General features: G+C 44.0%; 4 protein-coding genes across 4 annotated transcripts; all 4 read left to right on the forward strand.

Moving 5' to 3' along the window:
• Positions 1 to 7,413: 7,413 nt before the first annotated feature.
• Positions 7,414 to 8,257, forward strand: C922_05580 (hypothetical protein; the record flags this gene model as incomplete). The annotated part of the gene is made up of 2 exons (XM_008821151.1): positions 7,414 to 7,691; positions 8,110 to 8,257. The coding sequence occupies 2 exons, from the start codon at positions 7,414 to 7,416 to the stop codon at positions 8,255 to 8,257; spliced, it is 426 nt and encodes a 141-aa protein (XP_008819373.1).
• A 283-nt stretch (positions 8,258 to 8,540) lies between these two features.
• Positions 8,541 to 9,358, forward strand: C922_05581 (hypothetical protein; the record flags this gene model as incomplete). Its single annotated transcript, XM_008821152.1, has 2 exons — positions 8,541 to 8,741; positions 9,194 to 9,358. The coding sequence occupies 2 exons, from the start codon at positions 8,541 to 8,543 to the stop codon at positions 9,356 to 9,358; spliced, it is 366 nt and encodes a 121-aa protein (XP_008819374.1).
• Positions 9,359 to 10,969: 1,611 nt separating this feature from the next.
• On the forward strand, positions 10,970 to 11,980 carry C922_05582 (hypothetical protein; the record flags this gene model as incomplete). The annotated part of the gene is made up of 1 exon (XM_008821153.1): positions 10,970 to 11,980. The coding sequence occupies one exon, from the start codon at positions 10,970 to 10,972 to the stop codon at positions 11,978 to 11,980; it is 1,011 nt and encodes a 336-aa protein (XP_008819375.1).
• A 15-nt stretch (positions 11,981 to 11,995) lies between these two features.
• C922_05583 (hypothetical protein) lies at positions 11,996 to 12,673 on the forward strand (the record flags this gene model as incomplete). The annotated part of the gene is made up of 1 exon (XM_008821154.1): positions 11,996 to 12,673. The coding sequence occupies one exon, from the start codon at positions 11,996 to 11,998 to the stop codon at positions 12,671 to 12,673; it is 678 nt and encodes a 225-aa protein (XP_008819376.1).
• Between the last annotated feature and the right edge of the window lie 2,257 nt (positions 12,674 to 14,930).

Here is a 14,930-nt window from a genome sequence, read left to right on the forward strand (position 1 = left end):
GTAGTTTTAGGTGGCCTAATTTTGCCAATGTCGTCTGATGTGGCCTAATTCTGGAGGATGCGCTTCCATGTGTAATTTTTCCCCGAGGTTTCTTCATATGGCTTAACCTTCTCAATGTGGTCTTATGTGGCCTAATTCTGGAGGATGCCTTTCCATGTCGCGGAATTTTTCCCGGAGGTGTTTTCATGTGGCTTAACCTTGCTAAAGTTGCTTCATGTGGATCAATTTCTGAGGGTGTCGTCTCATGTGTTATATCCCTCGCAGGCGCCCTGTTCTGTTTTCCTTCATATATATTTCTCTATTTAATTTTTTCATGATGATACACCTCTGTGCGGCATTCTTCCGACTGGAATTTTTTGGAGGGTTTGTTTATGACGAAATCTTTTGCAGCATCCTTATCAAGATACCACTTTCCCTGACATTCTTATGAAGATGCCTTTATCTGCTGCATTTCTATCACAATTTTTTCTGTGTAGTTCTTTCATGATGATGCTTTTTTCTCGTGCACTTGTATGATGCTGTGCCTCCTGCTGTTTTCGCTGTTCTCCTGCTACGTCACTGTGATGTGTACTGTTTTGCCGCGGCAGTTTCATGCTTTTTCTGCGTGTTGCATTTGTTTAAGGATATCTATATCTGGCTCTTCACTATAATAATGCTCCTTTGTGTTACATTTTCGCATAGCTACATCCTTCTTGTTGCGTCAATATGACGATTTTCTTGTGTGTAGCCCCTTTCTCAGGATGATATTTCCTGTTCCATTCTTATGAATTTCTCTTCCTTTAGGGTTGGTCATGGTGAGGTGTATCTTCTCTGTGGGGTATGTTCTTTCCCAAGATTCATTTTACCCCGTAGTACTTTTAATATATTCTTTTGCTCGTCATTCTTATAGAGATGGTTTCTCTCGCCGTGTCACTATGAAGATTCTTTTTTGTGTCTCATTTTTTTTGTCACGATATTCCTCTCTTCGGGCGCCGCGAAGAGGTCGCCGGTGCCACGTCATTAAGGGAAGTTGGGCTGGTGTGGCATTTCTCTTACCAAGATTCTTCCTACTGCGTTATATATCGATGATATTTCTCTGTTTGACTCCTTTATAAAGATTCTTCTTCCTTTTATCATGTTACTGCGAAGGGATTTTATTGCGAGGTATTTTTTCTATGAAGATACATCCTCTCCGCGGCATCCGGCTGATGCTATTTTCCAGCGGAAGCTTGAATATATTATTTTGTGTCATTTGTCTTATATCGTTGGTTCTTCCCGCCGCGGCTTCCTGAAGATGTTTCTCTGTATGTCATCTCTCTTATCATGATGTACCCTTTTTCGTGACATTCTCAAGACCTCCCTTCGTGTGTGATCTTCTCTATGAAGATGCCCCTTTTCCCCGGCATGGTTAAGATGCTGTTTTGTCCTTTATCTCTTCTATGAAGATCCTTTCTTCTCCTGGTATCTTCAGGATGTTCTTTCGTCGCTTCATTTTTAAGGGATCTTCTCGGCCGCATCACTGTGAAGATGCTCTTGTGGTAGCATCATTGTGAATATGTTGTATTGTATTTCATTTCCTTTTATCCAAATCGTCTCTTCCATAACATGTTCATCAGCGCGTCTATTTTTCATCTATGTCTCTGCATTATGAAGATATGTTCCTTCTCGGGATATGTAGGAGGATGGCCAACTATGTGAAGTGTAAATATCAGGACCATACAGATTTGCTACCATATTCAAAGAGGAATTATATACCGATGCGTGAAAGGATACATTTATTCCTGGGGATCTTACTGCTTTAGAAGTGATGATGTCCATGGAGTGTTATTAATTGAATAGCAGTGTCACCCAGATAACACTGTTAGTTGAAGTGCAGAGTTGCGTCAAGGGTAAGGATATTCTGGAGTGTTATTGTAGAAATCCTACTGACGTGTCTATAGTACTCATATGTTCAAGGTAGTTACATGCTTATCCTTTCGTTACATGGAAAGAACAAGCCAGCCTGGGATACTCCTGTTTGCAGAATAATCATGTGTATATGTAAGGGGGGTACAGCGCCGAGGAGTACGTATAATACTGTTATAGGAATGGTATTCATGTCCATGTAGTACTTTATGCGAAGGATTCAGAGTTTACGCTTTCATTCTATCAGAAACATTATTCTATGAATTACATGGATATTCCACGAAAAATATTGCGTGAAGATTATTGATGTGTCAAGATTCTTGATGGTCAAAAGTGCAGATGTTCCCATACTACCTTTATATGAAAGCACTAATGGTTCAGTTATATGGATGAGTTCGAGTGCTATAATACTAAAAGTACCATTACGTGCGACGTGTTGTGGCGGGATAAGTACGATTATCTTGGGAGCATCATTATCTGAAGAGAGCGAGTGTGCAAGGAGTACTGCTATATTAAGAGTACCTTTTTTGAGCATAATACTCTTATTTGAGGAGAACTACTATTATGTATGGAAGGATGTACCATGATGAGTAGAACTATCCCAGGAGTAATATTATGTGAAGTGTTCCGATATAAGTTTAGCGGCTCTATTACATAAAGTACATGATTGTGCAAATCCTTTGGATTGCTTAGAGTACTATTCTTTGAAGAATATTGCTACACCCAGAGTACTATGATGTTAAGAGTACCTTTGTGTGTGCAATATTGGCATTCCAGGACTGGTATTATTAGTGGAGCACTATTCTGTGAAGTGGATGGATATTCCAGGAAAACTACTGCCTGAAAAGTACTTATGTGTATGCATTCTCAATGAGGAAAATTGCGGAAGTTCCCGTAGTACTGTTATATGAATGTACTAATGGATGAACTATAGTCATATTTGCAAAGTACTGTCGTCCCTGGAATATCACTGGTGTTGATAACATTAATGTTACCAGGATAGCTTTGATCGCGGAATACGAACATCCATAACATACATACCCCTTATAATTTTAAGAAGAAAAAAAGAAAAAAATGAACTAGAACAAATGCCCAGAATGAAGCTTATACATTGAACATACCGCGACATTAGGCACAGTTCTCCATTTCTAAAGAGAAATGAATATATAAGATAAAACCATATAAATGACTTAACAGCATCAACAGACATGAACCTGCAGCTGAAAGGAAACATCTAACAAACAAGTAGAACCATATAACCAGAAAGGACGAAGGTAACTTAACAGATAAAACTACCTAAACCCATGTTGACAGAGAGGGAATCAACCCAGAGAAAGGGGAGGATTGACACGACAAAGAACACTTACACTAATATATGAGGTGGGCTGTTCACAGGGCCCAATACTGCATCAAATAAAACACGAGTTGATTGCCAACTTTCCTGTCTCAGAATACACGCGATTATTCGCACTTAGCGAGAAAGACATATAAGTAGGAAATCTCTTACCTATATTAATTGATGTTCTAAATTTTCTCCTGTTTCTATTGAGCGTTATGGCTTGAATTACAAACTCTACAATTCTATCTCTTGCTCTACGATGTAATATCCTATGATACCCTTTGTGATGTTATACATGAAAATATATAATGTTTTAAAATAGATTTATTTCTTCTTTGAAGTTTCAGAGGCTTCCTTGAGAGCTATTTTGTTTTTGTAAAGATATAACACACTTTCTGATGTAAATCCTGGAGGGGTTAAAACATTCAATGTCTCTACGCTTAGTGTAAAGGTGTCCCTTTTTGTCGTATCTAGAATAGTAATCATAAAATATCTATGTTGACTGCATGGGTCACTACTGGTCAAAGGTCTGACATCAAAGTTGTTTTGTTACCTGTATATTCTCTGTTGCCCCGATATCGAATATGACGATTCCAATTCTTTGGATGGCATTACTCACATGACTTTGATTGTACTTTTTTGTATTCCTTTGGGGATTATCAGCAAAGCAGCTGTGAGAATAATTTCGTAAGTTTGAGAAGTCCTCCACCTTTTTATATATAGCACTCTTTTGGCAATAGGGAGACTCATTAAAAATGAATCCATAAGATCATCCGCGGTTTTACTCATCTAATGTGTGGCTAAATTACGGCGGAGTGTTATATATAATTCCGCAGTTCATGGTTTACCAATCGCGCGTAACCCATTTTGTTAAAGGAAACTGCGGAACAGGAACAAAATTATATATAATTTTGACAGGGACGGCTTTGCCTTAGAATGCAAGAAGCAGAAATTAAGGAATATTCCTAAATAGAATGAAACATAAGGAAGAATATAGACAACAGGAAGCAGGCGGAATGTGGAGGAAAATATAAAGATGCGGAGCCTACCCATAAACCTTGAGTGCCCCGAAAGACGAATACAGGAAGAGAGAAGTGCATCTTCAGACGTGAAACTACATTTAGGAAAGGTGCGAAGATTGGAATGTAAGCTGAATCTATGTTTTTTTAAGGAATTATTGACAAGTGAAATTCGTATTTCACTAAATTTAATCAAAAATCCAAACTATCATACTTTAAATTGAGAGTATTCATCAAAAGCAACAGGGCCTACCCTACAGTATATGTTGAGAGCCGCCAAGATGCGTATAAATCCCAATGTATTGTTCCATTCCGGCAAAGTAGAGTTATTCTTAAGCCATAGAATATGGAATTAGTCATATCCGCGGAAACTTCGAATGTTAAAGATCATAGGTGAGTTGACAAGACTTTTATATTCACGCACATTATTAAGAGCAAAAATGAAAACATTCTGTGGTACCAGTTATGAGTTGTATCAAGTCTTATTCCTGAACAAACCTGTAAAAAATATTGAAGACCCCCGCCCATAGGATAGCAACAGCTAGGTTGGAATACTATGAACTGCTATACTCTATATATCTAACAGCATACCCCAAGAAACTGATTTAGTTATGAACTGGACCAGGTGAAAGATTTCCCCCACGTCCCTTTCTCAAAATTACTATAAGAAACAAACTTGATCCCTTCACGTCCTTATGATTCCGTCAATGCCTCCGAAGGATAATCCCTCCAGAGTGTAATTAATGTGATAAGAATATTCTTCTCTATCACTAAATTCATAGTCCTAAGAAATATATCATCTCCTTAAGGATTAACATATCTATGGATTAAGCTAAAAGATGACTCTGGGCATGTTACGAGGGTATACAATTGTTTTATTTATTTTTTACACGTATTAAGGAATGATTCATTTCCTATTTCATCTCAGCTTTCCATCTTCTTCTGTCATTTTAACTTTAAAAAGTCAGCACGAGAGTATATTACCTGCAGGCATCCTTATTCTTTAGGATTGATTAAAAAGAAGAGGGTCATATGAAAGCGATCCAAGAAGATTTTATCGGCATAGTGAAAAATTGGATTTATTCCGATTATTTGTTTATTCCTTTCTCTCTTTCAGCTAATATTTAAGCACCAAGAATGACGAGAAGGAAGATCTACAATTATACGTCCTTTTCTAGTCCAAAAAATAAGACTCTCGTGATATATTTCCTATGATTCCCAATGTATTAAATAGGGAAATCATTATAGAAGGTCTAATTACTTATTTATCAAAAGATATAAGGGTATATAACTAATATTATGGAATCCCCGATCTATCATAAAAGCCTTAAGCGAATTAAGCTAAGAGAAAGGGGAAGTAATATAATCAACAACCCAAAAGAATAATGTGTCTGACAGCCCCTAAGTATTATATGATATGAATGTACATTAATAATTAGTAGAGTTCTAAAGTTACTAAATAATAGGAAAAGACTGCTTAGTGTTCTATCCTAATCGGGATTAGATTTAAATTAGTCCATAAAACAAACCAAAGGTTCCCCCCAAAACAGGAGCATGTAATTAAGTTACTGAAGGAGTAATTGTGGAATGATGGTGAAATCTAAAGAAGATCTAAAAAGAATCAGTTCCTATACCAGCACTTATAATTTATAGAAAATCGTCTAAGCCAGATGTTTAGTCCTTAACTCTTTTTATTTCCTCGTAATAAGAGCCCGCATATGAGAGGTCATATATACAATTTCCTCAAATGAATCTGATAATCACGTAGGAATAGCACCTTTCTTAACAACTCTATCAAGAGAAGCTCCAACAAAGAAGAAGCTTCCCCAACAAAATATGTTATTAAACCTCGGCTCGTGACGGCAGATTAATATGTCCAATAGGACAAGTGAGAAAACGAACAGATTGTTTAATATATAGGAGATACAGCCAAGTGATAAACAGATTAGAATCAGAAGCACATAAAAAATCGAAACCAGCCTTCTAGGACCAGAATGTTGAGCTGGTGATGAATAGCACAAGACCAAAGCCCTGACAAGCATATCAGGAGCTGATCAGCCATCAAGAGCAGAAAGGATACTGCAACAGGATGATCCCTAAAAGCTCGACGAGCTGCGTATCAGAAATCATAATCAGGGAAACCGGGTTATGACTAGCAAAAAAAGCCCCCCGCCCGTTCTCTCCAGTATATCTCAGAATCATCTAGCTCTGAGACAAATTGGAAAAGAGGAATTCACTGAGAAAAATCCGAACTCCTCGACTCCTTCAGACAGATTGCCGAGTACTACTAAAAAATCGATTACTTTCACGCGGAGTCCGAACCTAACATCTTATAAATTGAAAAAAAGGTAAAATCAAAAGCACCAGAATCTGAAAACAAGAGATCAAGTCGAGACAATACAGAAAGTATCATAACATCCCTGCCCGCCCACGTGCCTCACCTGGCTAAGGACGCAATAGCTTCTCTCTAATGTTGGGTGAAATCTGACACCAAAGATAGGAGCCCTATCTGGATGACTAGTATAGTCCGAATTATCAAGCAACCCAAGGAAAATGGAGCAAAGCGCCGCCGGAGCACGCAGTCGAAACAAAACCAAAGAAACTAACCACAAGGGAAAGAAGGAGCTGACAGCTAAATAAAGTTAAATAAAGAACTTTAAACCAAGACACAGAGATTAAGAAACCTGAATTTCCCCGCCCCACAGAAAATAGGCGGATTCAAGGGTAACATAATACTAATCTAACCGAAAAGAAATCACACTCCCCAGAGGCAAGTGACCATTTAAGGATAAAATGAGGGTAGGTGAAGAATCCCAACAGGCCTCTTCAGAGAGAGGAAGAGAAGCTCCCAAAAAAAAAGACAAAGCTATCCCGACGACCCCCAAGAAAACGTATCAGCCCACTATTAAGTATCCGTTCAGAAAGCAGATCCAAATCTCAGACAAAACTAAAGCAGGAAAGTCAAGTCCCCATCAGAAATAACAACCCAAGGGGAAGCCTAGAAGAGCTGAGAGTAAGAACTAAGGCTGACCCCAACCAGCCAACGACGAAGAACAACAACTGTAAGCCCCAGAGCCGAGAAGGAGGAGCAAAAGAAACGAACAGGTAGACTCTGCTAAAGGGGGAGAGGGAACGATTAGAAGCAAGATTAAGAAGAGGAGTGAATCTAAAATGTCGAACATCAAGGCGGAAGAAACAGGCCACTTAAGTCGGAGTCTTCAGTCCAGGAAATCATCGACAAACCTAGAGTACTTCGTAAGGAAACCTAGGAAGGAGAATAAGTTCCTGAACCCAAAGAGTCACATGAAACCGAAGGGTACACTTCCCGACCCAGGCCGGGATAGAGAACCCCCCCAGAATAAGTACAGGAGTACCAGTGATTTCGGGAAAGATGAGACGAATAAAAAAGTCAACTTGGACAGAGAAACGCAAAAAGGAGGAGTAAGGCAGTAATAAGACCGAGACCGTCCACTTGAAGCAAAAGAGGAAGAAACTCCCCACACATTGAGGAGTGGGGAGGGTGATTATTATTAGGACAAACCCCCAGCCAGGTCCAGGAGTCAAGGGACGACGACTAGTTCACTCAGAACAAAACGCAACTCGTCTAAGCCGAGGAAACGGTTGATAGATGATATAATGTTCGTCTGAAATTTTTGAAGCCACTCATCAAACTCCTCCTCTCTCTAAAGAAAAGAGAGTCTAAGAGGAATAGTACTGACTAGAGGGAGGGAGCAGGAATCTGGTAAGAGAACAGGAGTTCCATCCTCTAGCTGATCTCTCACTTCCGTGACTCAGGAGGATTAAAAATCACTCAAGGATCAGTCAAACTGAAAGACGCCCGCAAGCATCAAAACCCATCAATTCCAGGCCCAAGCAGCCCCTCCTATCGATTCTCGACTCTCGAATAAGGGCAAGAGAGAAACAAGGCATTTCAGGATCAGGTTCAAACATCATTCCAGATGAAGGGGCAAGACGGCCAAACCCAGCACAAAGCCTGAGCAAGGCTAAGGAGTAGAAATCAGACGACCCCCAGAACGGGGAGCCGAAGGAAAAAATTAAGGACCTCAATCGACAAGAAGCGGCAAAAAGCCGAAAGAAGGATTAGACCCCATCGTGTATCACAAGGGCTCCAGATGAGAAGTCAGAAGCCTGAGCGCACAACACGAAGAATTCCGACTCAAAGGGAATATGAAGATCAAAACAGCACCAATAGGACCGGACCTGCAAGAGGGAAACTAAGGAGCTCTTCCAGATGGCCCCCCCCATGGCAGACCCCAAGAGAAGGGCACCACTAGCAGATGGGGGGGCGAGACTGGCGCACCCCCGCCGATGATCCAAAAGGATCAGAAGGAGAGTCAAAAGTAGAGTCTCGAAAAACCAGGGACAGTCTAGGCAACAGGAAGATAGAAGGGAATAGTCCAAGGAGGAAAGGAGCTATCGGACAACCAATCTCCAACTCTAAAGGGGATTATCCGAATCATGAAGAGAAGAAACCTCAGGTAGTCTCTCAAGGGAGCGCCTAAGGCAGAGGAGACAGGGTCAAAGCCGAGGATAAGAAGGAACTCAAAGCCAAATTCGAACAAAGGATGGAGTTTTCACCACTGGCAAACGCCGACGGGGGGTAAGGAAGCCCAGACGCAGACTGAGGTAGTAGCCGAAGAAAGAGTCATTACAGAATATAACAAGAATAGGGAACACAAGAACAGGACAATTCGCCCACAGCAAATGGATGAGTTGTGGGGAAGCTGAAGAGGAGACTACAACCCCGTGAGACGAGGCAGGACAGGTCTGAGAACGAGGGGCCCAATCTCTATATTAAGCAAAAGCAGAGGTATCCCCAAGAGGAGAAGGGGGCTGCAAACCTCTGAAGGATCAAGAGCGAGCAGGAAGAATTAGAGTGTCTAACAGTCCAATCAAGTTCCTGCTGCCCCCCCAGAATACGCGTCCACAGCGCCGTGACCGAAACAGAAGGGACATGGTACCCAATAGGGCTAGCCTCCACCAAGAAACAAGGAAGGGAAGGAGGAGTTTAGGGGGAGGAAGCAACGAACTCTCGATAAACCTAAATGCAATAACGGACGAAGAGCAAAAAAACATGGACCCCACTGAAGCCTGAAGGAGCAACATCCCAAAGGAGTACGCACCAGATAGACACGACAAAGACGATGAAGTACGCCATAACATCCAGAAATATCAACCTCGGCTGACTACGGGCTAATAGACGAGATCAAAGGTAAGTCAACTGGCACCAAAGAAAAAGGAGCGATATGCGTAACTGGGATATGTATCCCCGACTGACCGAAGCACACGATCGCCCTAAGGCCAAAGCCAGTGGAGATAGGGAACTAAGACGGAAGGGAAGACTTCCTGAGAAGAGAACCACCGAAAATCGGGTAACAGAGAAGGTTCCGAGTTTGCGAGTAAGGGACGTGAGTCTTAATTACCCAACTGAAGCCGACTAAGAGGTCAACTGCGTAGAAGGATAAAGCAGGCCGTCACATGGGGCCTCAAGGAGACCGCCCCCAGGGACCAAAAGGGGAGCGGGAGGGTGAAGATGTGACGTCAGATGGAATAAGGGACTGCTAAGGACCCGGCGAAGGAGGATCGACGGAAGAGTGGCCAACAAGAAATTGTGATCGAAGAGGCCTTTAAGATTAGAGGTAGTTGAGGCGCAAAGTACAGGGCTAGTTGGGGGGAGGAAGAGAGGAGTTGGTGGATGCACAAGGTTAACCGAAGGTAGTCTCGTCGCAAGGCCCAAAAAATAAAGAGGAGGAAAAGAGGAGAGGGGGAATAACAAGGGTGGATTCTGCAACCGAGGGGGGGTGGCGTCTGAGAAGTGTGTATAAGGAGGACTCAAGGACGACTTGTGTGATATCTGAGGAGGATGTGAGGAGCAGGGGCAGAATATGTACGTGAACAGTAGAACGGAGGTTCAGAGACAAAGTGTCTAAACGAAACGGGCAGTATAGGGGAAGGATATATGACGAGAAGCGGGGAGGGTAGGTCGCCTCCTCCAAGGAGCCAGTTGACGTTTCGTAAGATGGAAGGTGAGGATGGAAAGGTGGGGTAGATAAATTCCGAGGTTTCCATCCCCAACGAAGGAGGACAGATGCCTGGGGATTCTAAGGTGAGGATAATGCCTATCCTGGACTGTCTCAAGCCCGGATCCCGAAGAGTGACATCCGAGGACAACCCGGGGAAACAGGAAGGGAGAGGATGCTGAATGGATGGAAGCAACATCAGCCGACACCACTCCTCCCTCCAGAATAGGCCCCAGGGAGTCTACCTGGGGGAGAGGATCTGTGGACCAGACGTGAATAGTGCATCTAATCTCCCGACAGGAGATGGAGAGATTAGAGAGCAGCTCCTCAGGCGAAGGTAGGAGGATAGAGCAGTCCTCCTCCCCCCGTGAGTATCACCAACTCAACCCAGGGACGTCGATAATTCAAGGAGCAGCATGAAACCGGAATCACCCCACTCAACTGCAAGGAGGCAGTAGCGGAAGAATGAAGGAGCCTCTCAGCATCTGAAGTGCAGGGAAATAAACAGGTCCAGCAGCAGGATGGCACGAGGAATAACGACGACGCAAGACGAGCCTGAGAGCCTAAGAGAAGAGAAAGGAAGAAGCCGAATGAAACATAGGACATTCCTTACGTGATATTAAAGGAGAGCTAAGAAGGAGAAACGGAAGGAAGAGATTATAACTCCTAAAAGGACCCGAAGGAGAATGGGAGGAGGAAAGAACCCGTGGCAAGTGAGCATTGACCATGAGGGAAGCCAAGAATTTACAGGACCTATAGCTAATAAAGCAGAGGATTGTGGAGGGTTTAACAGCAGGCCCTTCTGTCTGGGGAAATTTACACCTAGTTCAGGTGCAGTGGGTGGTTTCTTAGGAAAGTGGGCAGCCGGTGTCGAGAGGGAAAATCTGAGCAGAAACTGGCATAGAGTCAGTAGTGCGGACCATCCCGTGGTAAAAGAAATATTAGGAGCAACCTCTGACCAGTATGAATGGAAGCAGTTGCTCATGTGTATAGTGTCGAGAGCTTTAAGGCTGAACCATCTCGAAGCAGACACCGCCACTGGAAAGGTGGAGATTTGGCGAAGGAGAAACTGGCAGGTCGCCTTAAATAAAGGTATCAACTCCCCCTGGAACAGCCAAGCCGCCGGTCAGGGGACTTTGATAGCATTGACTTGTTTAATAAGGGCATTATTGGGGCAACACCCCCAAGGGCCAGAGCTTAGTCAAGACACCCAGAATTTATGCGAAGGTATCTGGTCATTGGTGAAAATAAACCCGCGAAGCAAGCGTCCCGGTGAAGGAAGAGAAAAGGTCAAATCCCTGGGACGATTCCTAGACGTCTTACGAGAAGGAGGTGACAAAGGAGGCATACCATATGGTAGTTTGGGGCTTCTGTTGAGTATATATTATGGGATGAATAAATGCTGTAAAAGACAAGCTCCTTTTGATTTGACAGGATTAGTTGATAATGGGAACTTGGACTTGGGGGAGATGGGGGCATGTACAATAGATCGGAACCTTCTTAGCTGTAGTGGTAATTCTTCCCGACCGGAAGACACCAGACTGATAATATGGAAGCCTGGGTCAAGGGTATTGTTCAGGAGGGCGCCCCCAGACGTAGACTCCCCCCCCAATCCCCGATTGACAACCCAAGATAGTGAAGAAGACGTGGCCCGCCTTAGAGCCGAAACTGCCAAAAGAAATGAAGAATATGTGTGAACCACAACCCAGAAAATGAACCAAGGGCACGAAGACATCAGGGCCTCAACCACAGTATACGGGAAAGATGCTAACTCCATGACGACGCATGCAGTGACCCCTCCAGAACAGGACTTAAAAACCAAGTCTTCCCGAACGGATACACCAACCACCCCTTCAGGGGAACACGGGCTCCTCCCGGAACAATCAACCAGCAGGCCAAATCAGAGCGGAGCAGAGGTGGATGCAACCATGTCAAGTAGCGAGGGGGAAGGGGCCAGAAAATCACGCCCCGGTGAAATGGGCACAGGGAACCCCCCCCGAATCGCCGGCGCAGGATTAGCCCATAAGGCCACCCTCAACCCCCCATCTGAGGAGGAGATCAGGGAGGGAGATCAAGTGTCCCATACCACTATTGAGGCAACAGGCCAACCAAGTAACCAAACAAACGTGGGAGGTCTCCTTGGGGCGGTAATAGGGGGTATATTAGCCGTGGCAAGTGTCTATGGTATATATCGTGTCTATTTTCGGCACATGCACCGCAGGTCAGGAGGGGGGATCGTTGCTCGTGGTGGTGAACTGTATATCAAGTATGAGAGCACCCAACCAGAAGCTCCCCCAAGAGAACGCAAACCTCCAATAAGATTGAAGCAAAATAGCAGGAGCCTAGGCCGCCCCCTGCAGACGGCCTTTGCCACGTCGAGTGAGCTCTGACAACCGATTGATTGATTCCGTTCAGTGGAAGACGAGAGGGCGCTCGGCCGACATCAAGAACCCGAAATGCGGAGGACGCGCAAACACATCAGGGGCGAAGGGAGGTATTCTCGGAGGTCAGGACTTGAGGCTGACCGACTACCCACCCAGGGATAGGCCGGGGGAAGTCTAATGCTGGACATGTGGGCGTCCAACATGGTCCTTGTGGCTAAAGGAGGGACCGGCTTGACATGTAGGGGTGGAGGTGGGCAATGGCTTTGAGGGAGGGGAACAGAGTTGTGGTGGGAGTACGGGTCAGGGGTCTCTCCCGAAAGTTCTGGAGTTGGGCGTCTAAGGGAGAGTCTCGTGCATTAGGGAATGGGGATTCAGGGTATAGGTTTGGGTTGGGTTTTAAGTTTGGGGTTCAGGTTTAGGTTTAGGGTTCAGGGGTAGTTTTAGGGTTCAGGGGTTAGGATTCTGGGTCCAGGCATTAGGATTCTGGAATCAGTCATTAGTCTCCATGTCTCAGTTTTGGGGGACTTATTCGTAGGTTTCGGGTTCAGTGGGTAAGGGTCATGGATTAGGTCTAGGCTTTAGGGTTCTGGTTTAGGGTCGAGGTTTTAGGTTTAAGGTTCTGTGTCCAGGTTGTCAAGGAGTATTCTTAGGGGTTATCACGATTAGGGGTCAGGGTTAGTTTTAGGGTTTAGCTTTAGGGTTCAGGGTCCAGTGTCTAGATTTCTGGTTTAGGTTTAGGGTTTTAGGTTTTAGAGTTCAGGGTTTAGGGTTGTGGCTTTAGGTTCCAGGGTTCAGGGTGCAGGGTCTTGGGGTTAGTTCTCAGGGACTAGGTTTCAGGATTTAGGGTCTAGGGGTTAGGGTTTATGGGATTAGGGTTCAGGGTTCAGGGAGCAGGTGGTATGTTTAGGGGTTATTTTTAGGTTCTTAGGGTTCAGGGAGGTAAGGCTTAGGGTCTACGTTTTAGGGTCTATCGCTCAGTGTCCTGTTAGAAGGGTTTAGTTTCTAGTTTTAGGGTCCAGGTGTTACCGTTCAATTGTCAGGGGTTAGGCTTCTGTGTTTATGGGTTAGGCCTGGGGGGATAGGATTTAGTTTGTTTTTTGATGTTCCTGTTGCTTGGGTTCAGGTCTAGGACGCAGGCGGGATTGATTATTCCTCATCTATTAGACTTGGATTTGATGGGGTACGGTTGATGTGCTAGGTCTAGGGTTTAGGTTCTAGGCTTAGGCTCGTGTGTTTGGGTATTACGGTTTAGGGATCAAGTTTACTTTTCATGGGTTATGGTTCAATTGTTAGTTGTTGGAATTCAGGTGGCTAGTTGTTTCGTTCAGGGATCAGGTGCTCAGTGTTTAGGGCTTAGGGTCTACGGGGGATATGGGAGTTTTCATGCTTGATTTTTCACGGAAGTGGTTCTAGTTTCTTTGGATCCATGTTTCAAGATTAACATTTTGGGTGTTATGTTCTAGGTGACACGGCCCAGGAGCCGGGGAGGGTTTTGCCTTTCTATACTGCTTGCATCCTTGAGGATTCGTTATTTTGGAAGACGTTGAACGTTACGTTTGGGTGTTAATGGTTAATCTTCATCTTAGCCGTTTTCGCTTCTTTCCTGTTCTGGCTTGTGATGCGGTTTTTTGGTCCTGGGTTTAGGATTCATTTGGTGGAGCTGACTGATCCCTCCTATTTTTTCCCTTGGCTAAAGTCTATTTTGGTGGATCTCGCCTCTGAAGGCGGGGGGGGAGTGTTGTTCTTCGTGTCTAATCTTTATTTCTGGGACTTCAAGCATCTAGGTGTAGGGACTATAGGCAGTGTGCCGCCTCCAGGGGGTAGAGGGTCGCCGTTATGGTTCTAGATCTCATAGACCTTTCGTTAAGGGGCTGTTGTGTCCTTTTATTGACTATTTCTCGCTTTTTATTGGTCATTTGTCTTGAGTTGGAGCCTTGGGGCTTATCTGTTGTCGGTGTGACATGAGTTTGGGTGGAGTGAGGGGGTAGGAGATGGGATTGGGCGACATTTTTTTGAGTTTGTTTTCATTTTCTATTTGTCCGCTTCAGGTGGATGTTCCTTCTGGTTGTTGTGTATCGATCAGGGACCTGCCTTTCGTGTGGTAGCCGTTATCTCGTGGTTACTTTTTAGGTTGTATCTCCTAGTGATCTGGTTAAAGGCTCTACTCTCTAGGGATGACTTTTTCGCATTTAGTGTTTAGTGATCAGGTTTCAGGTTGGAGTCTCTTGCTGTTAGAGCCTAGGGACTGGGTGTCTGGCTTTAT

This window comes from Plasmodium inui (genome assembly GCF_000524495.1).
Source record: "Plasmodium inui San Antonio 1 unplaced genomic scaffold supercont1.103, whole genome shotgun sequence".
Classification (NCBI taxonomy): Eukaryota; Apicomplexa; class Aconoidasida; order Haemosporida; family Plasmodiidae; genus Plasmodium; species Plasmodium inui.